At 45.6% G+C, this 25,012-nt stretch overlaps 1 protein-coding gene across 2 annotated transcripts in view; it reads right to left on the bottom strand.

The window, feature by feature from the left end:
- LANCL3 (LanC like 3) overlaps nucleotides 1-24,005 on the bottom strand; it is a 53,762-nt gene extending 29,757 nt beyond the window's left edge. Inside the window, exons 1-2 of one of the 2 annotated variants that reach the window (XM_043538031.1) lie at nucleotides 23,311-24,005; nucleotides 23,010-23,280 (exon numbers count right to left, since the gene is read on the bottom strand). In XM_043538031.1, coding sequence (XP_043393966.1) covers nucleotides 23,010-23,280; nucleotides 23,311-23,453 — 414 coding nt within the window. In that variant the 5' untranslated portion in view covers nucleotides 23,454-24,005. Of the gene's footprint in view, nucleotides 1-22,901 lie in introns of both variants that reach the window. The other variant, XM_007071218.3, reaches the window with a different exon arrangement.
- Between the last annotated feature and the right edge of the window lie 1,007 nt (nucleotides 24,006-25,012).

Below are 25,012 nucleotides of genomic sequence, written 5' to 3'. Positions count from 1 at the left end.
CTTGGCAGCACCTGGTCTCCAGTTACTGTCACTGTTTCCCCCTTCCCTGCATTTGTCCTATGCAGTTGGAATGTTAGATAGTCATACAGTCTCCATAACCCTAGTTGTCCCTTTCTATCAATCATATGCAAGACTTAGAGCTCAGAAAGAAAAGAAAGAAAAAAAAAAAAAAGAGTCTCCTCACCTTGTTTATTTACAACTTAAAGTCCAACCCAAACACAAGTCTTGCAGCCCCCCACCCCCCAAGACTCCACAGTTCTAGTCCCTTTGGCCCTTCCAAGTGCACGGAGGGGGAAACCCTGGGATTTTCCTCTCCTCTCTTATATCAGAGGCTACAGCCCTGAAGCAGGGCCTGGGTCTGTTGTCCTTGTAGTTTTCTCTTCTTAGTTTCTCAGGTAAAGCCCTTCACAGACTCCATTCCCACCAGGCTGCTACCTAAGCTACTGTGGCAAGCTACCACTCAGGTCTCATCTCTCCCAAAGTGAGCAACAGCCTACCTCTTCGATATATATCCCCTGGCCCCCGGCTTGAATGTGGTTCACATGGTCAGTCACTTGGTCCTTCCCAGTCAAATCCCAAAGGACAAAACCCTGCACCTGCACTCCTCTTAAAGGCCCATCTCACCCTGTGACAATGCCCTTTTTATTGCAAATAATTCATGTGCTCATTTCTTATGTACTACAACTAATAAACAAAGAGGAGAAGATTTGAGGGAGGGAGGGAATAGACTGGGAGATTTGGAGAAAGGAGGATAAGGCTGCGATGCTGTAGTGCTTCAGTGTAGACAGCACCTATGTCAACGGGAGGGGTTCTCCCATTGGTGTAGTTAATCCACCTCCTCGAGAGGCGGTAGCTAGGAAGTCGACAAAAGAATTCTTCCATTGACCTAGCGCTGTCTACACTGGGAGTTAGGTCAGTACAGCTACATCTCTCAGGGGAGTGGATTTTTCACACCCCTAGGGGCAGGTCTACACTACAGCTTGGATCAATGCTCTGAGAGTGATCCACCAGCGATTGATTTAGCAAGTCTAGTGAAGACCTGCCAAATCGGACAGTAGATCGCTCTCCAGTCGATCCCTGTACTCTACCCCCAACGAGAAGAGTAAAGTAAGTCAATGGGAGAGTTTCTCCCGTTGACCCCCCACGGTGTAGACCCCGTGGTAACTCAACCTAGGGTATGTCGACTCCAGCAATGTTATTCACATAGCTGGAGTTGCGCAGCGTAGGTCGACTTACCACGGTAGTGTAGACATAGCCTAAGAGACGTAGCTATACAGATGTAAGTCCTTAGTGTAGACCAGGCCTAAGAGAATAAGATGTGTTTGGGAAGCTGGAGGAGGGGAAATTTGAGGCGAGAGAAAACGAACACTAGTGGCAGGAAAGGATTCTGGAAGGAGATATGAGAGACAGGGTTTGGGGAGAGGGAGAAAAGAAAAAAGCAAAGTACTATATGTTTGAAAAAGGAGAAGAGATTGGAGGAATTTTGAACGGGGCACCAGGAAAAGTGAGGAGAGAATGAAGAGCTCAGAGGTAAAAAGGAAAGAGTGAGATGGGTTTGGAGAAAGGGTTTGTAGACATGGGGAAGGGTGTGAGTGGGTCTTACAGAGTCTAATTTAGTGTAATCTACCCCTTCTTTTGGCCCACCTTGGAATTCAAGTCACACTAACTTAGAATCCCTTAGACTATGGGGAAGAAATTCAGAGGTCACATGTACTGGGTGTATGTCAAGAGTATAAATTGATCAGCCAAAAGGTGCAAGTTTCAGTATTTTAGATTCCCTTAGATTTAAATCTGAATTTGAACTTAACTATTTGGCTGTGTGTTTTTATTTTTTTTAACTCTACCACTAAATAGTAAATTTAAAAAAATAAATGACCACTTTTGTAACATTTATAGATCAAAAATACTACAAAGTCATCCCTATTATAACTCCATTTAGGTTGTGTCTTCTGGTTCTGTAGCAGTTAAACAAATATTATTCACAGAGATCTTTGATGACATCATCACCGTCACTGCTGTACAAACAGCTCTAGCTCAAAATTGCTATTGATTCAGCTCTCTAAGAACAGGGGAAAACAAAATCAATACCTACTTCACGAGGCAGAGGAAAGTCTTTTTTTTTTTTTTTTTTTTTTTGCTATTTTATCAGTTAAGAATTTTTCAGATGCTTTTGTACTTGAAGATTTTGCATCTGATTTGAATTTGCCATATGCGTATTAGGCCTCCATCAACACTACAAATGCAACTATACCAGTGATTAGCTCCTGAGACAAGAAAACAGTATAATCCCCATTTTATAGATAGGAAGCGTAAGCATACAAAGATTAAGGACTAGCCTCTCAAAGGTGCTGGGCACTGATGCTCCCATTAATTAAAACTGAAGCATAGAGGACTTGCTCAAGGTCACATGAGCCTGTAGCAAAGTCAATAATTAAACCCACATCTCCTGAGTCCCAGTCCAGTGCCTTTACTACAAGATCATCCTTGCTTCTATGAGACCACAGGTTTAATGACCCTAATGCTACTTCTGATTCTGCTGGACTATGCTGCTAGAAACTTTCAAAAAGATACAGAATTATTTCTGCTGACTCATGCTGGCAGGTGGGTCCTACTAGTTTACCCAGGATATACAGGGCATCCCTCTTTGCATCCCTAGAGGCAGGAATAGAAGGGTCCTCCAGAACAAACCATATGAACAACAGTTTAGGGGAGTGCTTACATTGAGGTTTACATGGTGGTGGTATTGTATTTTAAGTAAACAATAAAGGAAAACCACAGAAAAACAGTGAGTCTGGCCCATAAGCAGAGTGTATATACTTTGGTTAGAGCCTGGGAGGAACTCCACTTGTTTACCTCCCCTTTTAGTTTATAGTGGGGACAGGATGACATATCATGACTTAAACTCTTGTGATACATTACTCCAAACAAGTTTGATAAAATATGTTGTCCCATCTTGCTACAAAGAAAGTAAAACGTGTTACAACACAGATGCCCTGAATTGCGCCAGACAAACTTGGATTGGCACAGTTAGCGCTGTACCATAGACAGGCTCTTGTGGAAGTATAACATTGTATAAGTATAACGTTGTATAAGGGGACATGCTGGATACATTGTATATGAGAGGGCATGCCAAAATATGTTACAAAGTATCTGAGGGAGCACACGTAGGGACAGTTAGCTTTTGAATGGAGAAGCAATTAAGATAGAGCTAGCACGTCTAAGAAGCAGGCATCAGAATGGAAGGTGTGAAGGGCAATTAGTTAAGTTAACTGGAAGCTGTTAAAGGAGATTGTTAAGGGTGGCAGGTAATTGAAGATACGTGACTGGTCTCAGGGATCTCGAAGGGTGGTGACTAAAATCTTTTTCTTCTTTTGTCTGTAACTCCTCTGTAACTTGTTCTCCAAAAAACTGTATAAATTAAGAGACACAAGCCCCACTCGGGCGGCTCACTTCTAAATGTATTAGCAGAGCAGCTTTGCTAATAAAACAGAGTAGTCTGATAAATTGTGAGTCTGAGTCAAACTTTGACAATTTGGAGGTTCCACCAAGATGGCAAGCGGCTTCACTGAGGCTGTGTGATCCCTGACTGCCTTGCAGGACAATCGTGGCAGCCGGCGCCTGGACGCTTAGTCCAAGCGATCCTCCACAAGACAGAAAGGTACACAGCAGCAGCGCAGTCTACGCCATTGAACTTGTTGGTTCCCATTCTGTTCGGGTAGGGGTCTTTGGATCCAGCTTCTGGAATCAGACGTCTCAGGTAATTATTATTTTTGTGCTTTAACCGGTTTGAGGACTGTCTTGTCTTTGTGTCTATCCGTCTTCCCCGTGGTGTGTGTGTGAATCTGGGAGCCATCTCTGTCCGGAGACTGGCTGACCAAGGGGTCCCCATCCCCACGGTCTGAATAAGTGGAATCTGCACAGCTGCAGCCGCACCACGCCTTGGGTATAACCCCTGGTGTGAAAGCAAGGGCAGTTGAGGCAGTAGCTTGTGGGCTCCTTTCTGTGTGTTGCACCGGGTACCGCTCTGCTGAGCCCGAATTTCCTTCTTGTGTGAGTTCTGTGTGAAGTCCTCCTGGATGGGTAATCAGAAGTCTAAGGTAGAACAGTTCCCTAAGGGAACTCCAGCTTATTTTATGTATTTTAGGAGGGGTCCGGACTCTTGTAGGTTTCTTGAAAAATGGTCCAAATTAGCTCTAGAGAACCCCAAATTACAGTGGCCACTGTTAGGTTCTTGGGACAAGGATCGAGTGGACGCTTTAAAAAGCAAACTTGTCCTCCCAAAAACCAAATTGGAGAGAGGAGAAGTAGACTGCTTCATGCAGTGGTGGGAAGAGGCAAATCGTAGATGGACTGAGTCAAAACTCACCTCTCTTAAAAATTCTATCAAAAAACTAACAATTCAATTGGATGCAGTCTCTCCCACCACTAGTCCGAGCGCTCCCCTTTGCCCAGTCCTGTGCAATGATCTGGATCAAACCCGACCCCCACCATACTCCTGCGCAAATAAGAAATCAGAAAAGGAAAAATCTTCAGTGACTACAGATAATGAAAGTGAAGAAGACACCCTCATTGGCCTCGCAGCTCTGCAAAATATTATGAAGAAGAAATCCAAAGCAGACTGCAAAGATTCTCTTGACATCTCTTCTTGGAAAAGAGAACCTGATGGGAGGTTAATGAGAGACTCTGATCAAACTGTTGTGGCACCCTTACGAGTCCTTAAGATGGCAGAAAGTGAGTCCATATGGGATTATAAGCCCTGGACTCGTACGGAACTTTTATCTATAGTTAAAAGTTTTCCCAAACCACAGGAAAACTCTGTCAAATTTGCTGAGGAGTTTCTGTTAATCTGTGAAACCTATGAACCCTCTGAGACAGATCTCCTCCAACTGTGTAAATTGTTAGCTCCTGCCGGTTATTATGAAAAATGGTTGGCTGCTGCAGACTGGCCAGCTGAGGCATGCCACTCAACCATAAAAAGTACTGGCCCAGATTCGGCATACAGAGACTGGTGTATGGCTCTTTGGAAGCGCCTGCATCAAGCCATTCCCAAAGTGTGGTCTCCTAAAACAAACTGGACAGCAATACGTTGCTGTAAGCAAGGGCAAGGAGAAAGCCCAGGCGACTATAGGTCCCGGCTAACTGATATTTCCCTACAACATTCAGGAATACAAGAGCCCGATGTAAATGGGCAGGGGGCCTTAGCATATGCATTTGTTGATGGTCTTCTCCCTGCCACAGGCAGCATGTTAAAACGAATAAGTGTGGGATGGGAGACTGAAACCATGGACAAATTGCTGGCAGTAGCAGAGCATTACCACCACACTTTAAAAGGAAAGGAGGAACAGTCCTCCCAAAAGTTAATGGCTCTGCAGATACAGCATTATTCAGGACTAAGCAGACCACACCGGGGACAGGGACGGGGTTGCGGAAGGGGGCGGGGGGCTGGATTAACTGGGGTTTGTAACTACTGTAAACAGCCTGGACACTGGAAAAAAGAGTGTCCAAGACGACCTAATAATTGTATGGGAAATCAAGTGAACCCCCCGCTGGTTCCTCCAGCTGATCCCCAACCCTATTTTTCACCCCAAGAATGACGGGATGCTGGGGGACCTCACAAAGTTTTAGCTCCCTTATTACCTCTGTCCCCTACTGGAGAATGTGTCCTGACTGTAAATGATCTCTCTCTCCCTTTCCTTGTTGATACTGGAGCTTCTCTTTCTACAATCCGCACCACTGACTTGCCTGAGGTTCCCCAATCTGGAAAATCTGTGTCTGCTGTTGGCATTACAGGGATCTCTACCTCTTTTCCCCTCTCAAAACCTTTGTCTGTTCAGGTCGGTCTCCTCTCTGAGGAGCATGCATTCCTCCTCTCTGATTCCACCCCTGCAAACCTTCTGGGACGGGACTTGCTATGCAAACTTGGCTGTTCTATTTACTGCTCCCCAGATGGTGTCTATCTGCAAATCCCTCAGTCTTCCTTATGTGATTCTGTAGCCTCCCTGCTGTCTGAAACTTCCCTCTCCACTCCGGTCCCTTGCTGTCCCTTAACTCCGTCCCTAGAGCACCTAATCTCTCAGGTTCCTTCCTCCCTATGGCCATTTCACCCATCTGAAGTGGGCCGATTAAATACTGACCCAGTTCGGATTACTGTAGACAATTCCAAACCTCTGCCTCGCCTGTCTCAGTATCCTTTGAATCCTGAGGCAGAGGCTGGGATTGCTCCAGTTATATCTGCATTAAAAGAACAAGGAATTATTGTCCCTTGTTCCAGCCCCTGTAACACCCCTATCCTCCCAGTTCAAAAGGCTGATGGCAAATCGTGGCGATTTGTTCAAGACCTTCAAGCTATTAACCGTATTGTCATATCTTCTTTTCCAGTGGTTCCTAACCCTGCTACAATACTAGCGTCTATTCCTCCAAATGCAACCCACTTTACTGTTGTAGATTTGTGCTCCGCTTTCTTCTCTGTCCCAGTTCACTCTGAATCCCGGTATCTCTTTGCCTTCTCCTACAAGGGTCAGCAATATACATGGACTACCCTTCCCCAGGGGTATACAGAGAGTCCATCCTATTTTTCCTCAAGCCCTAGCCAGGGATCTCGCTGATCTGGTTTTCCCATCAGGATCCACACTGATCCAATATGTGGACGACTTACTCCTGTGCTCCCCCTCTCTGTCTGCCTCAGAAACTGATTCACTAACACTTCTCACAGCTTTAGCGAACAAGGGCCATAAGGCTTCTCGCACAAAATTGCAGCTCTGCCAAACCTCTGTCACATACCTAGGCTTCCCTCTCTCCCAGGGCTCCCGTACACTCTCTCCAGCCCGGGTACAAGCCATCCTTAGCTTTCCCCAGCCTTGCTCTCCAAGCCAGGTCAGAAAATTCTTAGGCATGACAGGGTTCTGTAGGCAATGGATTCCCCAATATGCTTCTCTGGCTAAACCACTCCAAGAACTCACTCGATCCTCTGTACCTAACCCCATGCCATGGCCACTTGAAGCAAATGCTGCTTTCATCTCCCTTAAGCAGAATTTAGCCTCTGCCCCTGCCTTAGGGTTACCTAACTATGATAAGCCTTTTACCCTTTTCTGTCACGAACAATCTGCTTGTGCCCTCGGGGTTCTTACTCAGGAGCACAGTGACAGAAATCGCCCGGTGGCTTATTTTTCTGCAACCTTGGACCCTGTAGCCCAGGGTTTACCCCCTTGCCTACGCGCTGTAGCTGCTGCAGCGCGCCTGGTCGAGATGTCTGAGTCCCTTGTCCTCCGCTCTCCTCTCACTCTCATGGTTCCCCATTCTGTGGAAACTCTCCTGCAACGCAACACTGCTCACCTCTCCTCTGCTCGCCTCACTATGTATGAACTTTTGCTGCTTTCAGCCTCACATATCACTATTAAGCGCTGCTCCCGGTTAAACCCTGCTACCCTCCTTCCCTTACCTAGTGATGGTGAACCCCATGACTGCCTTGCAACTGTCTCCGCTATCACTGTCCCGCGCCCCGACCTTTCAGATGTACCTCTCCCCATTTCAGCTCCTTTGCAACCCGCCACTGTGCTGCTTGTGTTACTTGTCAAAGCCACAATGTAGGCAAATCTGTAAAAGTAACACAAGGGTTCCGGGGTTTGCCTCAAGCACCTTTCCTACACTGGCAACTTGATTTTGTACAAATGCCAAAGTGTCAGAAATATGAATTCATTTTAGTTATAATATGTCTGTTTTCGGGTTGGATTGAAGCCTTTCCCTGTAGCAAAGCTGATTCACTGTCCGTTGCAGAATGTCTGTTAAACCACATTATCCCTACCAAGGGAATTCCTGCCACTTTGTCTAGTGACCGGGGAACACATTTTACTGGAAAAATTGTTCAACATCTAAACCAGGTATTACATGTCACCCACCTGTTGCACTGCCCTTACCATCCACAGAGTGCAGGGGCAGTTGAAAGGCGAAATGGTGTGCTTAAAAATAAGCTGGCAAAAATCTGTAGTTCCACAGGGTTAAACTGGCCAGCTGCTTTACCACTGGCCCTTATGGAAATTCGGTCTTCCCCATCCCAGAGACACAAATTGAGTCCATTTGAAATCATCATGGGACGCCCTATGCGAACAATGGCTACTATTACCCCAGCCCCAGACCTAAACCTAACTCACAGCACGCTCCTCCAGTACTGCAAAGGGTTAATGCAAGCTGTGAGCTCCTTCCATTCGCACGTGCGAGCAGCTTGGCCGACGGAGCCCACCTCTGCTGCCTGTCACACTCTTGAGCCTGGTGATTGGGTCTACCTGTGGCACCACCTTCGGAAGCACGCCTTGGAACCCCGGTGGAAGGGTCCATACCAGGTACTGCTCACCACCCAGACAGCAGTGAAATTATCCGGCATCGCTGCATGGAGCCACGCCTCACAGTGTAAGCCAGCGCCACCTCAAGGGTACCAAGCACCTCTGCAAGACCATGCAGAACCAGCTTCAACCCCAGAAGACAAAGAGGAACAGCCTGCAATACCTTACAATCTGCGCTCTCGTAAGGGTTGCCAGAAGCAGAGGGTAAGCAGACAGCAGGACCCAACAAACAAGAAGCAGTAGTGAGCCTAGCGCCTGCTGCCTGGTGGACGTAAAACCGTGACTGCGGTTCCCTCGAAAGGGGTTGTTGGAACCAGAAAGGGTCCTGCTTCCAACATGTGTCCTTTGAGACGCTTAATCCTCAGCTACTGTGTCCTGAGGGTCTGGGGAATCCAGAGTGACAGTGACAATTCTTTCATCCAACAACAGGTGCAGATAGCTCAGATCCTGAATATTTCTAATTGCTGCGTCTGCAGCCACATCCCAGTTCACTCACAAGCTAGTATCCCCACCATGGCAATCCCTTTGAATTCCTCAGAGCTTGCTGGAGAACGCTATCCACTTAAAAGGACATGGAAGGAAAATGACACTTGGGGGCTGGGAAAAACATATGTTCCTAAACTTATAAGTGTGGTGAAACGAAAGGGCCACTGGTGCTGGGTGTGTAATGGGACAGGGCTGAATCTAGGGAGGAGCAGCTGTCTCCAATATATCGTGTCCCATGGTGTATGGGACTATTCAAACAAGGTTGGAGAATGGCGAACTGGGTATGGAAAGATAAACTTCCTCTCAACCTGGGATCAAACCAAAGATTCAATCTCTTGCTCCCCCTACAGCCTCCCTGAGAAAAACAGCACCATCTACAAACGTCATGTGAATGCTACCTCTTCTCCCAGTGAAAATCATCCTGTGCCCTTTGGGGGATACTATTCCTCCTTCGTAAATTCTTACATGTCAAAGGGTTGCAGTCAACCCTTCCCAGCTTTAATGGGACATCATTGGGTTTGTGGGGAAAATGCTTACACTGTGTTACCAGCAAATTGGTCAGGTATCTGTTATCCTGCTCAGCTTTTCCCACAATTCCAGATGCTTCAATCCCTCCCACGAAATCACCTCCGTAATTTCAGGCGAAAAAGGAGGGACTTGCCAGATGCTAAATGGTATGTGGATAACATAAGCCCCCTAACTTGAGAAGAAGCTGTTGGCATTTCTTTAGTCCCAGTATGGGGGGTAATCCACCATGCAAAAAGGCTTTTAAGGTTACAAGCGGTGGTTGAGATCATGGCCAATGAAACAGGAGAGAGCTTAAAAGCTCTAGCCAAAGAAGCAGGAGTGGTCCGACAAGTGGCCCTCCAAAACCGTCGGGCATTGGATATAATACTGGCAGCCAAAGGAGGGACCTGTGCTCTAATTGGAACAGAATGCTGTGTATACATACCTGATAATACTAATGAGGTAATAAATCGTGCTAGCCATCTGGAGCAAATTGCATACCTTCCCCATGAAGAACCAAGTTCCTTGTGGAAATGGATAAGTAACTTATTCAATTTCTCTAGTCTGGGAAACTGGTTGTTTCAAGGAATCCTGACTATCCTATTTGGAATTCTAATAATCTTTGTGTGTTTTCAATTGATTTCTTGTTGTATCCAAAACTGCACAAGACACACCATCCATCAGGTTACCCCTAACCAGAGTGCTAATCTAATGTTGTTAAATGTCACCAGTGAAAGTAATGAAAAAGAACGATTGATGTATGGAATCCAGTAAGTCATTGGTCATGGGCGTAGCCTTGACCAAAAGGGGGGATTGTGGAAGTATAACATTGTATAAGTATAACGTTGTATAAGGGGACATGCTGGATACATTGTATATGAGAGGGCATGCCAAAACATGTTACAAAGTATCTGAGGGAGCACACGTAGGGACAGTTAGCTTTTGAATGGAGAAGCAATTAAGACAGAGCCAGCACGTCTAAGAAGCAGGCATCAGAATGGAAGGTGTGAAGGGCAATTAGTTAACTGGAAGCTGTTAAAGGAGATTGTTAAGGGTGGCAGGTAATTGAAGATACGTGACTGGTCTCAGGGATCTCGAAGGGTGGTGACTAAAATCTTTTTCTTCTTCTTCTCTGTAACTTGTTCTCCAAAAAACTGTATAAATTAAGAGACACAAGCCCCACTCGGGCGGCTCACTTCTAAATGTATTAGCAGAGCAGCTTTGCTAATAAAACAGAGTGGTCTGATAAATTGTGAGTCTGAGTCAAACTGACACTCTTAATCAATCAGTTTTGCCAAGTCAAGAAATAAAGATGCTTACATGAGCATTCAGGAAACAAAAGTAAGGAGACTGATTATTTGGCCTATTTGAAAAGAAGCTTCTTGAGTTGTAGAAGTTTGTAATTGTAATTTTGCATACCAGTCCATAAATCTTATGGTTATGATTCCCTTGTTATACTTCATATATTTGCCCAGCATCACTTACTTGTAAGCAAGGTACTTAGATGACACAATTTTAACTACTAGTATTAGGTAACTAAACTGCAGAATACCACCAGTGCAGAACACCCACAAGTTGCCACTAAATGATGCACTGACTAAATAGTGGAAGTCTGCTCAAATAAACTCCCTATTCTTTTTCTATCCCCAGGCCCAAATATTCTTAAGAATGGCTTCTACCTCCTGTGCATCAAAATCTAAGCATGACCATGCTTACATTTCCTGCAGTGCACCAGGGACTGAATCACTACCCTCAAGTGTACTAGTTACAATTAACCCCCTGACATGTAAAGCCACTGAGTTAGCGAGGGAAGAAGTGAAGAGATAAATCAGCCATAACAGATGGCTAAATGCCTTGAACAGCTAGAGGGTGTATTTAAAATTCACTGTCATGATTAAAATAACGTTATTTTTGTTGGCCAGCAATGCTATCTGACAGTCAGTTAATCTTGTTCAAAATGCATGGCTCTTCAGCAAGAGCTACTAAGCCATTAATATCAGGGATGATGAGTAACTGCAAGAAGAATGAATTTATAATTCTTCTCTCATACACCAGAGTATTCTGAACTGAGAAACAGCAAATGACCAAATAGCAACAGCTTGTATTGCTATTAAGATACTTTATATTTGTCTACACTGAAACAGCTATTCCAATTCTTTTGCCACTGCTACTCAGACAAAAAATAATCAGTTTAGTAATTACTACCTGAAAATAATCTTACACTACAGATATGAAATAACAGCCTTTGGGAGAATATTTTAGTTGTATTCCATCTTGCTGGACTGGACTTGAAGTTATGTCACACCACATAATGTTACATCCCATTCCCATCAACATTCGAAGTATCTCATGACAGATGCAGATGAAAAGGTAATTTGACATACAGCCTCATCAGAAATTGTCACCTGATTAAATACACCATTATTCTGATACAAAAAGTTATATGCAAATCAACTGGAAAACAAGCTCCCAGTTTTTGGTGAATGCCTTAAACAGTGTGTCTACATACCTCATCTGTTGCAATAACCCCACAACAGCAATGTAGGCCTATGGAATCAGGAGACTTAACTATTTTAAATCCCTCCCAGTTGCTTCCAGCACACCTCCTCCTCAACTTGCAGACAGTGCTAAACGCAGCAGCATCCCTATTGGATTGAGGAGCCGTGAGCACATTGCACCTGCTCTTACTTCTGGGGGAATTCTGGCCAAAAAATTAAAAATTCTACACACAGTATTTTAAAATTCTGCATATTTGGTCAGAATAACACAATATAATCACACCCGTTTCAATTATTTTGGTAATTTACTTCCAAATACCTGTCAGCAAGTACGTCTAACAATACAGACAACAAAAAAGATTTGGGAAATGTTTTTTTTAACAAATAGACTCCTTACTAGGTGTATTAATATAGAACTTTGAGTAATAATTTATTTAAACTACAATACAGAACCGTATTTCCCACGAAGGCTTGGTAGAATCCGGGTTAATGGAGGAGCTGAGGGACAGGGAAGTAATTGCTGGGAAGGAGCCTGGGAGTGAACCTGGAGGGTTGTTGGATGTGGGTGGGAGACGTATGGAACAGGGCTTTTTGGGGAAAGATGAGGGGAAGGGATTGTTAGGGAGTTGGGGAGCCTCCCCCATGTAGACCCTGTCCCCATATGTCCCTTCACCCCCTCTCCTCATCCCCATGTGTCCCTGTACTCCTACTCAGCCACCTCTCCTACCCCCTGTGGCCTTGCACCTCCCCACTCCCATATGGCCCTGCACCCCAATTCCCATTCAGTTCCTGCCCCTGTCTAACCCCCTACTAGCCCTTTTGACCCCCAGTCTATGTGACCCTCCAGCAGCCCATATGCCCCGCTCTATCTGTTTCCCCCATATCCTGTGCCTCCTCACCATGCCCTGAGGGCAGGGTGTTGTGAGGAACACAGCCTCTCCTCCTCCCTATCAGCAGTTGGCAGTTCCAGCCTGTGAGATGGCTGCCCTCTGTTTGGGTGCCACAGCATCCCCTGGTGGCCAAAAGGCATAACTGCAGTGCCTCTCTGGTAGAATGTATTTTCTACAGAGAAAACAAATCTGCTGGGAACATGAATTCTGCACATGTGCAGTGGCACAGAATTCCCCCAGAAGTAAATCTGCATTCTTTATACTAGCTGCCTATACAGTGGTGGATTGATTTTAAGCCGGCCCTGTTGAATTAAGAGAGAGGAGGCTGGCCCTGTTGGTTTAATAGGGAGGAATCTCTATATCTGAACCTCCTAGTCATGGTTAAGGCTACGATTTAGTCATGGGTATTGTTAGTACAAGTCATGGACAGGTCACGGGCAATAAACAAAAAGGTCACAGGCCATGAATTTTTGTTTATTGCCCGTGACCTGTCCATGACTTGTACTAAAAATACCTGTGATTAAATCTTGGCGGGGGGGGGGGGGGGGGAAGGTGGATGTCCTGGGAGCCACCTGAGCAGCTGGCCCTGGAGCCAGCTCCTTGGGCAGCTGTGGAATCAGCCACCCTGGCTCCTGCAGAAGTCATGGAAGTGACTTCCGTGACCTCCAAGACAGATACGGAACCCTAGTCATGGTGAATATCTGTGCTCAGATCTACCCACAGTTCAAGGGTTCTAACGTTGAATCTTAGATTCCTATAACAACTCTTAGTGTATAGCACTCAGTCCCCTGAAATACCTGCCTCAACTCATCTCTTCTTACTTTTAAAACATCTGAAAGTGTTACTTTAAGAAATTTTTTTCATTTGTATTCACTGTAGGCCCCTATGGTAGACCAGTCCCTTCCTGCTCCCTTTTTTACTGGCAGCACATCCTTTGGCTTTTTAACCCTCTTTTATATGGTTTGGTTTGTGATGGTTTTTAACTGCATTGTACTTTAAATTATTCATGCAACACCTTGAGTTCCTCGAGAGAGGTTAGTATATTATATATAGTGTAGCAGATATATAAAGTGAAAAATGTCAATGTTAGAAGGAGTATAGTGATCACCATTAAAAAGTCAGTATTTGCCAACTGACACCATGGTTATCAGTTATTTCCTGGAAGCAGAATCTGTGGCTGCTTAGATACCACTGTGTATAAATGCTGACAATAACAGTGACTTCTCCATGTATATCTGTGTACTTGTGTGAAGAGAAAATGGTGACAAGAGGGAAAACAAGGAAAGAGAAAAAAAGAACCATTGGAGACAATTGAAGAGGCAGTAAAACATAGACTGTAAATTGCCCTGGGGATCCACACGAACATTGTGTGTAAGGCAACCACTGAGGTTTTGGACCTGTGAGCTAGTAATTAGACCAAAAGATGAAGTTCAGCAACAATGACCTAGGGTGATCAGATTTGCAAAGTGAGAAAACAGGACACCTATTGCTGTGGGGGGCAGAAAAAAAAAAAAGAGAGAGAGAGAGCTTTGGTGGAGGTGGGTTCAGTGGAGGGATAGAAGGGTTTGGAGCTGGGGGGGAGGTGGGGGTGGGGAAAAAGAGAGAAAGACGTCTACTCCTTCTCCTCTTCTTCAAACAAGCAACCCTCCTTCCTACCCAACCATCGCCTCTTTCACAATAAAATCCTGGACAGATAAAGTTAAAACAAATGGTAGAGTTGGAGAAAACAGTGTTTGCTAGAGCTGACTGAAAATTGGGACATTTTTCATTAACATTTTCATTTAAAATGTGACCCTGTTTTTGTCAAAAAAAAATATTTTTCAAGCAGCTCTAGGATTTACCTCTCTAACTGTACCTCTGGGGTGGGAGGGGGTCTCACAGTCCCAGCCCTCATACTATTTTTCTACCCTCTGGGCTAGATTTTTAACTGGTGTGAATTAGCATAGCCCCTAACTGCCACCAATGCACCTATGCCAACTCACACCAGCTAAGAATCTTGCAAGAGGACCTGCTTTCATTTTTTTAAACTGTACCCTGCTCCAAGTTCTATTTTATTTCTTTCTCTTATTCTCTCTCTCTCTGAATTCTACTCCTTGTGGGATGTTGGTTCTTAAATATTTATCCTGTTTTGCGCTCTGTCTTTCTTTCTCACTTTTTCTCTGCTCTTTTCTTCTCCCCGCTCTATCCTTCCATCAACCCTCCCCTTCTTCTCACCTCCCAGTTCTCCCTCCCATCTCTCTCTCACACTCTCTCACTCACACACACACACTCTGCCATACTCATTTGCACTGTTTAATTTCCTAACCTTGGACCCGATTCTGTCCCCTGCAAGACAGGATGAAACTTCATGTAGTGAGGAAAATCAGGCCAAAACACTGCATTTACATAAGTATTTCAAAAGGAGGGGTACATAGGGGTACCAAATATAGCTATATAAAAAAGTATTATAATGGCAAAGGACTTTCTTACATTCTTACAAAAATTTGTCATAAGAATTTGGGAAATTGGAGACAGTTACTTTGTATGTTGCTCCCTGAGAAACTGCTTAAATTCCAGCAAACAGATCATAAGTTTCCAATAATCTGAACAACAATAGTATGCGCACCTCAGGCTAGCCTGAATCAAAGTTCCTTGGATTCAAATGTTTTCCTGGCTCTGGATGCATACAGGGACCACTTACCACTCAGGCACACATGTAACAGTCTCCAGTGCATGGGTTCAGACCCATCTTGACAAACACACCTGAGCCCTGACCCCACATGCCTGCAATGCATCTAAGTGTTTGCATAGTGGCTTACATGTCATCTTTGATGGCAATACTACAGGTAAAGCTTATTTAAAATGGACTTTTTAGCCTTGTCCACTGATTATTCCAGGACTAAGGTTTGCCTTTGTATCACATGTAACAATACAGCACATCTTCCTCCAACACTTTCGGATGCATTCTGTCAGATGGATCTCTGATCCGTCTGCACTGTTTCCCATGTGAGGGGGAGGGAGGCAGGAAAACTCACAGCCATTGTTGTTCCACTCCATCGCCTAGGCTGGGAACATAACACCCAACTATGCAGAGGAGAGGAATACTTCACATGCAACAGCCGCTCCTCTAGCACTTTAAGGTGTGACACTGGCTGATTTTGAAGAGAGACTGAACAGTTCTCCGTGATGATGTATTTGTTGAGTGACAGTGTGCTAGACTCAGAGGAATTGTATCCATAGCATAGGCCTCCAAGATGTGGAGTTAAAAGAAGAGGGATGGAAATGTAGGGCTCCACTCTGGACACAGGAGATGTCTTTTGGGGAAAAACGGTAAATATCTGTTAAATATAACTTTGTAATTTGGATTATTCATAAACTCAGTTGGTTCCTCAGCTAAGATAGTGAAGTACAGACACATTTTTTTCAACAGCATAAAGAAATGTATAGACACCTGACATCACTTTTGTGTGAGATTCTCCTTTTATAATACAAGAATGTATGCCCCAGGATATCAGACAGACAAGGTGGATAAGGTAATATTGGACCAACAGAAGTTGGTCCAATGAAAAACACTACCTCACCCACCTTGTCTCTGTAACAAACAAATGTCAGATTACTATCATTCTTCAGATATCAGCTATCAAAATCCTTATTACTACTGGATGTGACAAGTTTCAGAGTGGCAGCCGTGTATGTGATGTGATGTGATGTGATGTACTGGATGTGAGATTGTCTGTGTGCCTTACAACCTTGTGTGTCAATCAAATATCCAATCCTGAATGACTCTGCTGTGAGATCTGTGTATGACAAAGCATTTCACTGGTAGCAATAGATTTGAAGATCAACATTATCAGAACAAAATTCTGCCTTTTATATTTAAAGCAGATAATGAAGCTTTCACACATGCTGAGTTGCACCTGTGATACCACCATTTTTGAAGTTTATCTAATATTAGACATGTATCCCAACCTCAGAATTTGCATCCTGATTTTGAAGAAACGTGGCTTTGTTTTGGTCCATTATAGAGATAGGGATCAGTTCTGACATTCAGATCTGAACTGCATTCTGAGTCTGAACACCCACAATATTGATTTGTTTAGGCCTATTTGTAGGTTAGACCTCCCACTTTAAACTCTCAATTTAACTTCACTAATAAAAAACATTTAAATTTAAAATCTAGTCTAAATAGGTGCACTGGAAAATCGGGGGGGGGGGGGGGGGAGGGAACATATGTTTAAGGGGACTAGTGTGGGAGGGAAAGCCCTTCTCCTCTGTTGGTTCCTGCTTTAAAACCAGTTCTAGTCCATGTGACCAAAAATCTACAACAAAGGTGTGTAGTAGCCTGTCCGAAATAAACGATGATTGAAATATTGTTCCAACAGGTGTCCAGAAAACCACCACAATATTTTACAGTACTTGGCAGTCTAAGCAAAGAGTAAATATTGAATGAGCATGGAAACTGAATCAATCCTGACCTCAAAATTAGTTGGATCAGAATTGAGTTACATTAGAAGAGCAGTGTGGGGAAGTCTGCACAACAGGGGCCCATTCTGTATCTCTTATGAAGACAAATGGATGACGACAGACTCCAGAGTGAACCATCCAAGATCTTTCAAAATCCTTACATTCACTATAAACACATTTGTATTTAATGTTTAACAGTCATAGACCAGCCAGGAATGTTTAAGAGCAGAGCAAAAAGAGTGGGTGGCGGGGGGAGCGGGAGGGAAAGAATGAAAGATGTGAACAAAAGAGTGCAAACAGATTCTCTTAAATTCTGGGTACAGAAAGAGTACGTGGAAGGAGACAGACCAGCAAGAGATGTCTGGGGAATTGGAGAAGAGCAGCAAAAACAGCTTTTTCACTACACTGACCTCCTTTGTAAACCACTTCAAGGTCCACTGATGAAAAGTCCTATAGAAGAGTGAAGTATTATTATTTCAGATCATATAACATGCAGTTTGATTCATCCATGGAGTATACTGGCCTCTGCCCCAGCAGCAGAAAGTTCACCCCGATATGGGTTTGAGGAAGCAAAAAACTTCTGCAACCTCTGCACCACTGGCCAACCAAACCAGCCCCAGAAATGGATGGTTCAGACCAGGGAAGTGGTGTGGCCGTGATGCCCAGAGAAAATGCTGATTAAGTCTCTTCTCACGGGATTCCCGCGGTGCCTCAAAAGCAATTTAAAGCCACCATCCTCTTGTGGAAACCTCAGGGGAGGGCAGCAGCACAAACCCTGCTTGTTCTCTCTCATAACATACTGGTATGGGTCACTACGGTCACTTTTGGTACCCCCCACCACCAATGCAGGTTAATCAAGCCAGTAGATGTTACAAGTGTACAGGTTATTGAGAGAAAACCTCAACCCTATTTTAAAAGGCTGCAAAAATCTCAAGGGGTTGGTAACACAACAATTTTAATTTCTTTATCCTTGCCTCCATCTTCAGATAGTGACAATGACACCACTAAAAGAAGGTATAGGGGAATAAGCCAGATCAGCTAATGGCACGCTTCCTAAATGGACAGAAGCACCACCACAATAAAAGGAAAGGGAAGGGCGAAAACGTTATATCATTAATTGAAGGAATACAAACAGTTTAATTGACTTTTTATCATTGTGGAACATATGCATATCCATCCATGGGTATCTGTGGGGACATATGCATTCTGTGGGATATCTAACTACTGAAGAAGCATAAAAAATGTGCAGACTTGGGAAAACGGATGTATTTTTAGGAGAAAACATGTGACTCATTACCCCTTCTCACCTGGTATGTTACCTGCCAGATGGGAAGGGATTATTTTTTTCTTGAAACAAGACAAGCAATGCAATGACTAAGGGGAAGTCACTGATGATAAACTATCTAAAACTAACATCATTAATGGGAAATTAAAGTAAATCCCTAGACAGGCAAACAAGTCTGTAAAAGTACCACCCCAAGGGGGAAATTGCATATCCTGGTTTTCACCAGGTTCAAAAGGCCCAACAAACACAGAACTAAGACTTGTATAAAATGGGCAGCCTGCTACAGACACGGGGTCATTCTCACTCTACGCAAGTACTGATTTGACTCTGGAACCAAGAAAGACTGACCCTGCAAAAGGGGTTTGAAGGACTTTGAAACCTACCAGGGTTTTCATGTGGAAAATGACACCTGGAAAGGCACTTACATATAAGTTGTTTATTGTTTTCAAGATAGGTTTTCTTTGGAGTGCTTTTGTTCTAAATAAATACTTTGCTTTATGAAGGCTGGTTGGCTAACCCTGGCGTATTCCCTGGGAAAGAACAGGACAGCGAGTGCTGAACTAAACACAGTGAATGGCAGGAGCAATTGCAGCCTATATTCTATCTGGAGGGAGGGGACCGCTAGTTTCCATACCGAGAACAGTGATGGCTAAAGGCCTGAGACCTAAGTGGAGTGTCCTCAGGCAAGCCTTGAAGGGGCAATGCTTAATTTGTGCCAGGGCTTGCCAGGGCTGAGCCTCAGCACGTCTAGGCTTGGCAGTTCATAGCCCCAGCACCTCTGGCCTCGCTGCATCAGTTATGAATGTAAAAAAATTGCTTGATCCCTGGCAACTCTTTCATTACAAATTAAGTGCTGTGAAGGGGTCAGAGGCGCTGTTACCTTAGGAACTGTGACAGAAAGCATTACAAAAAGATGTATTCAAAAGAAGATATAACTGAAAAAAACTCCCTAGGTACACTGAAAATACTTGGATAAAGGACCATGTAGCATCTATATTTTATAAAAATGTAATGAGCACAAATGACACATTCTCTATCAGGACAATATTTCACCTTCCTCTATGTGTGAAGCTTCAGTTGCAATTTAATGGAACCTAATAAAGATCCAACAGAATATGTATCTTATTATTCCTAATGAACAGTATCATCACACAAAGGGCCAGATCCTGCAAAATCTCACTAACGTAAGCTATCTCTACTTGTGCAAGTAGTTCCACTGAAGTCACTGGGACAACTTGTGTACAGTCGTAAATCCCTCCTAACCAGCAGCAAGGAAGTGTCTCTTCTTTTCATGAGCTCAAGGGTAGCCAAGTGAATTCACCTCGTTGAGCAGGCAGTAAGCCCTCTGGAGGCCAATAGGAATTTTAAGGCTCCAGGACAGTAAGTGAGGCTGAGCAGAATTAGGGCTCAATATCTAAGCTAAATTTGTACCCACTAAAATAAAGGGGAAAAAACTTGATACACTGAAAAATGTAACCATAAAGCATTTCTTCAAGGGTGATCAATTTCTCAGAACCTAGATGATAGTTTAATTTAATCGGGGGAAGAGCAACAGCATAGCATCAAGAGCAATGGCCCTGATTCAATGTAAGGGACAAATTTCTCTTTGTGCTATCAATGTTTACTTGGCAGCCTCAGGAAAATAAACTTGGGAAATAAAAAACCTTCTGCAACAAGTCAACAGTGAGACTGTGCATAATCAAATTATGGGAGGTAGTGTTTTGTAGTGTTTAGAGCGAGTACATATTGTTTCTATTTCTGAACTCCACTGACACTGTGACCTTGGGTAACAAATGACACGTAACCGCTCTGTGCCTCAGTTTCCTCATTTGTAAAAGACTATAGGATGTGGCCCTAGGATGTGCTTGCTAAAATATTCCATAGCAGGATGGGAACTTTGATTAGCAGACAAATTATATCAGCATAGGTATATACACTGCAGGCTAAGGTTACTTTTCTTATTTTGAAGGGTGGCTTTAGTTATTTTACTTCTTTTTTTCCCCCCCTTTCAACATTAGTGAAAGGGATAAGTAAAATTAAATGTGGGAGGAAGCACAGTTTAGTGGTAAAAACACAGACAAGGAGTCATGAGATTTGGATTCTATTGCCAGTTCTGTCACACACTTGCTCCATGACCTTTGGCGTGTGACCTTCTCTGCGTCACCGTTAAACGGAGACCACAACATATACATACTTCACTGGGCTCTTGGGAGGCTTCACTCCTTAGGGCCAGGCAGACTGAGCTTGGACTTTCAGCAAGTGCTGTTGAGTAGGCAGTGCAAGGACCTTTCGTCTCCTTGCATTGCCCCATACAAGAGCCCAGCACAACTGCAGTCTGCAAACTCAAGAGAGGGTAGAGACTGCTCCATGCTTGCACTCTAAGAGCACAAGTCAGATCAAAGGGAACAATAACTGCAGGAGCCCCGTTCATTGCTCCACACCGTACAGAACAGCTGACCCATCGCAAAGATAGAAGCAACCCTATACCATCATAAGCATGTGTATCAGCAGCATGCACATTCCCATTGAGCACCCTGAAGATCCAGAATGGCCTGTACCTTTCTGAGGCACAATCCCTCCTGGGTTCCCCCAGAGTGGTACTGCCCTGTGCTGCACCCAATATTGTGCTGTGCCTACAAACCACCTTTTGGCTCTGTATATGACATCCTCAGATGGAAGGTGCTATCACTGTTCCCTCTAAGCTGTGCGCGTGTGCGCACGCACACAGATCCTAAACCCCGTGCACACAGCAAAACACCACACGCACAAAAATTTGCACAGAAGAAATTTTTGTGCACATGGCCTGTCAAAAATTAGAGGGAACATTGGGTGCTATAGAAGTGCACAATATTATTGTTAAATATCTTTGGTTAATAAGCTGAACAAGGACAAAAAATAACATTTAAACATGTACAGTAAGTGTCTCTTATTTAATTGGCTTAACATTCTTGTTGTCTTTAATGGCTGCTTAATTATGCTGATGTCCCCTAAATCCTCCATTGTATGAATTTCCTTGGACTGCCACTGCAGTGATTGGTATAGGATAAGGCAGAATTCCTCCCGTTTACATTTTATTTTGCAGTAGTTGTTTCATCTCCCAGGAGAAAAAAGCCAGAAGCATAAGAACTTGCAAATGAGTGATTCATAGAAAAAAACAAAAAAACAAAAATCAGACCTCACAAGAGGACCAGAAAAAGAATTTAACAAATATCTGTTTAGATACAACACTGACTACTCTCTGACAAACTTGACTGCAAATGAGAATTATTATTATTTATTCAGTGGCAGCTGTGAGTGGTCCAAGGCCCACCAAATTGTCATGACATTTTACACCAGCAGAGGATCTGCCCCAAGGTAAAATGCTATTTCTATTCAAGTCAATGGCAAAGACAACCACAATTTAACCCTAGATTTTCAAAAAAACTCACCTCCCATTTTGGCACCAAAATAAGTTGCCAGCAATTTGCAGAGCTGTTTTGAAAATGGATTCTGGGCTCTTTGGAAAATTCTCACAATTGGAGCGACTGAGCATTTCAAATTCTGAGTGTTTTTGAAAATCTTGCCCAGCCAATCCCCAGCATATCATTGCTAATTATCATAACTATTATTATTCCATATCAATCAACATACTGTTTTAATATCGGCTTCATAATACTTTCCCTGAGAAGCCCAAAGTAAGCCCTGCAGTTCATTCAACACCCAGGAATTGCCCTCCCCACCAAATGACCAGGACCTGCACTGTGAAGGCTGGTTTCAGAGTAACAGCCGTATTAGTCTGTATTCGCAAAAAGCAAAGGAGGACTTGTGGCACCTTAGAGACTTACCAATTTATTTGAGCATAAGCTTTCGTGAGCTACAGCTCACTTCATCGGATGCATACTGTGGAAAAAATATACTATACAAATACTCAAATAAATTGGTTAGTCTCTAAGGTGCCACAAGTACTCCTTTTCTTTTTACTGTGAAGGCTGTGAGGTTTATTTGTATCAGACTGCCTTATAAGGAGAAAGACCATATTCTACCTGCTTTTGGTCCTCAGCGGTCTCTCTTTCCATTCAGTTTTCCAGAACGCTGCATCCTTATTCTAGGCTGCCTTTCAACCAGGGACACAAAGGGCAAAGGCTGCGGAGATACAGCCCAAGCCCTCCCCCGCCCCACACACTTGGGAAAAGATTGGGATTCTTGGGTGACAGTCCAACAGCCATTCAGTAAAAACCAATTGACTCCGGCACCCTCGACAGCTACAGCCCCAGCCCTGGTGGGAGAGGGACCTGTCGGTAGCTACAGACCCTGCCTGTAAGGGACGCTGATTGACGTGGCTGCGGAGCAGGCTGACAGGCACCTTCTCCCGGGGACGGAGCAAGCCTGACGCCGGGGGGTCCCTGACTAGGAGGCCCCGGGCTAAGCCCAGCCCGCCGGGGAAGGCGACAGCGACGCGCGGCCCGGCTGCCTTTACCTCCATGCCCAGCTTCTGCTTGAGCACCAGGGCGGCGCACAGGTAGCCGGCCCGGCCCACGAAGAGCTCGTCGGAGCCGCACTCCAGGAAGGTGACGGGGGCGCAGACCTGGCTCAGCTCCCGGAACCGGCCCAGCAGCCGGCCGAAGTCGGGCAGCCCCAGGGCTTGGTAGACGAGCGCGGCCACGGCGTAGACCCCGGCCCCGCCGAGCAGGAAGGCGGCCCGCGTGTCGGCGTCCGGCTCGCCCCGCTCCTCCTCGTAGCGCACGCAGGCGTCGACCAGGCGCCGGGCCGCCCGCAGGTAGGTGTCCCGGGCCGGGGCCAGGAGCGGGCAGCGCGCGGCGTGGTGCAGCATGTAGGCCACCCCGGCCAGCCCGCCGTACAGCCCGCCGCCCCCCGCCGCCGCCCTGCCGCCCTCCAGCGGCGGCACCTGCTGCAGGATGCGCTCGATGGTGGAGGCGACCCAGGGCACCACCGCCTCGTGGCGCTGCCCGGCCGGCAGGCTGCCCGCGTAGTCACCGAAGCGGTTGGCGAAGCAGCGCTTGCTCTCCATGCCCCCCGCCGAGCCGGGCTGCAAAGCCTGACACCTGGGGAGGGGTCCCTGCTGTAGCGGGGGAGCTGGGCGAGCAGCCCGCGGCGGCTGCACCGAAATCGGAGCGGTGGGGCCCGGGAGGGAGGGAGGGGTTGATTCAGATTAAAAATCCGTCCCCGCAGCGTTGCTCCCTTCGCGAGCCGATTGCCAGGACTGGCTCCAGCCTTGGTTTCAATGGCTCGGAGAAACCCCCCAGCCGCCGCCTCCTGCGGCTGCTCCCACACAGAGACTCTGCGCCAGCAGGAGGCCGCCTCGCCCCGGCCCCGCCAACTCGCGGTCGTCCTCGGCTGCAGATGCGGCTGTCAAGCGGGGGGGGCGCATCACCTGCCCGAGCCGCTCCCCGGCCCCCCCGCACCCTTAGCGGAGGGCGGGCGAGGAGACAGGAGGGAAGCCAGTGGACCGCGGCAGCCCCTAGCTGGCCCCGATCGGCGCTTCCTCGCGACAGGCAGAGAAAGGGGAGCGTGGCTTGGATTGATCCAGCCCGACAGCCTGGCTAACACAAATCCAGGAGGATGGCGACCCCGACAGGCGTTCGGGTAATCCTGGCGGTTTTCCCTCGTGTCTCTGTCCGCAGAGACTAGGGTTGCCAACTCTGGTTTGGCCCTATTCCTGGAGGTTTCGTTAGATGACATGATCAGTAATTAAAGGTTAATCTTTAATTCCTGGAGACTCTAGGACAATCCTGGAGGGTTGGCAACGCTATCAGAGGCATGGTGGATCTCCCTCATGGTGGTACTGCAAGGGCAAGCAGGTTCCTGGGCCAGGCTCTGTTCTTTGTCCACTGCAGCTGCCTAAAGGGGCTGTAAACCAACAGAAACAGCTCCCAGGAAATTCCCCTAAGGGGGTTCCCTGCGCTCTCCCTTACCCCTCCTTATAACCTCTAGCCTTGGGGTGTGTGCCAAGGAAGAGGTGAGTGGTCAGAGTGCAACTGAGCTGCAGCTGTTCTTGGCTGTGGAATAGCCCTTAAGGGGCCATTGCAGCCAAACATAAATTAGAGCATATTGGAAGCCAAACAGGCATCCAGCAGAACAGAAGGTAGAGAGGAGATGCAAATGTGGCAAAAGTCCCCATTGACTCGCATTTCCTCATTCCTGTGCCATGCAGAGTTTGGGAGGAACAGAGATGTTGGCCTATTTTCAATGGAGTAACTCATCCTGATTTACACCAATACTGTGGAGATTCCGAGTTTTAAAAATATAGCTCTCAACAGCTGCAGTACCAAATACTTTATATGCTCAGGGCCATATCTTTCCCTTCCTATGTGAAGGTACACAACATGAATGCACTTACCTTCAGTGATGTGTGACTTCTGTCCTCCTGTTGATCTCCCATGCAGAAGGTGGGGCGAGTGATGGCATGGAATGGCCGTAGTTCATGGTCTCTGTTCCACACAGAAAGCTGAGCCTTTGTCTACAGTATGGGTGCCTCTACAGCAGCATAGTTATGTTGCTATAACCCTGTAGCATAGACACGGACTACAGCTGCAGAAGGGGTTTTTCCGTTGCTGTAGGAACTCCACC

Source organism: Chelonia mydas, chromosome 1, assembly GCF_015237465.2.
Source record: "Chelonia mydas isolate rCheMyd1 chromosome 1, rCheMyd1.pri.v2, whole genome shotgun sequence".
Taxonomy (NCBI): Eukaryota; Metazoa; Chordata; order Testudines; family Cheloniidae; genus Chelonia; species Chelonia mydas.
The sequence above is the reverse complement of the archived record's forward strand: the minus strand, read 5'-3'. Positions and strand labels throughout refer to the sequence as shown.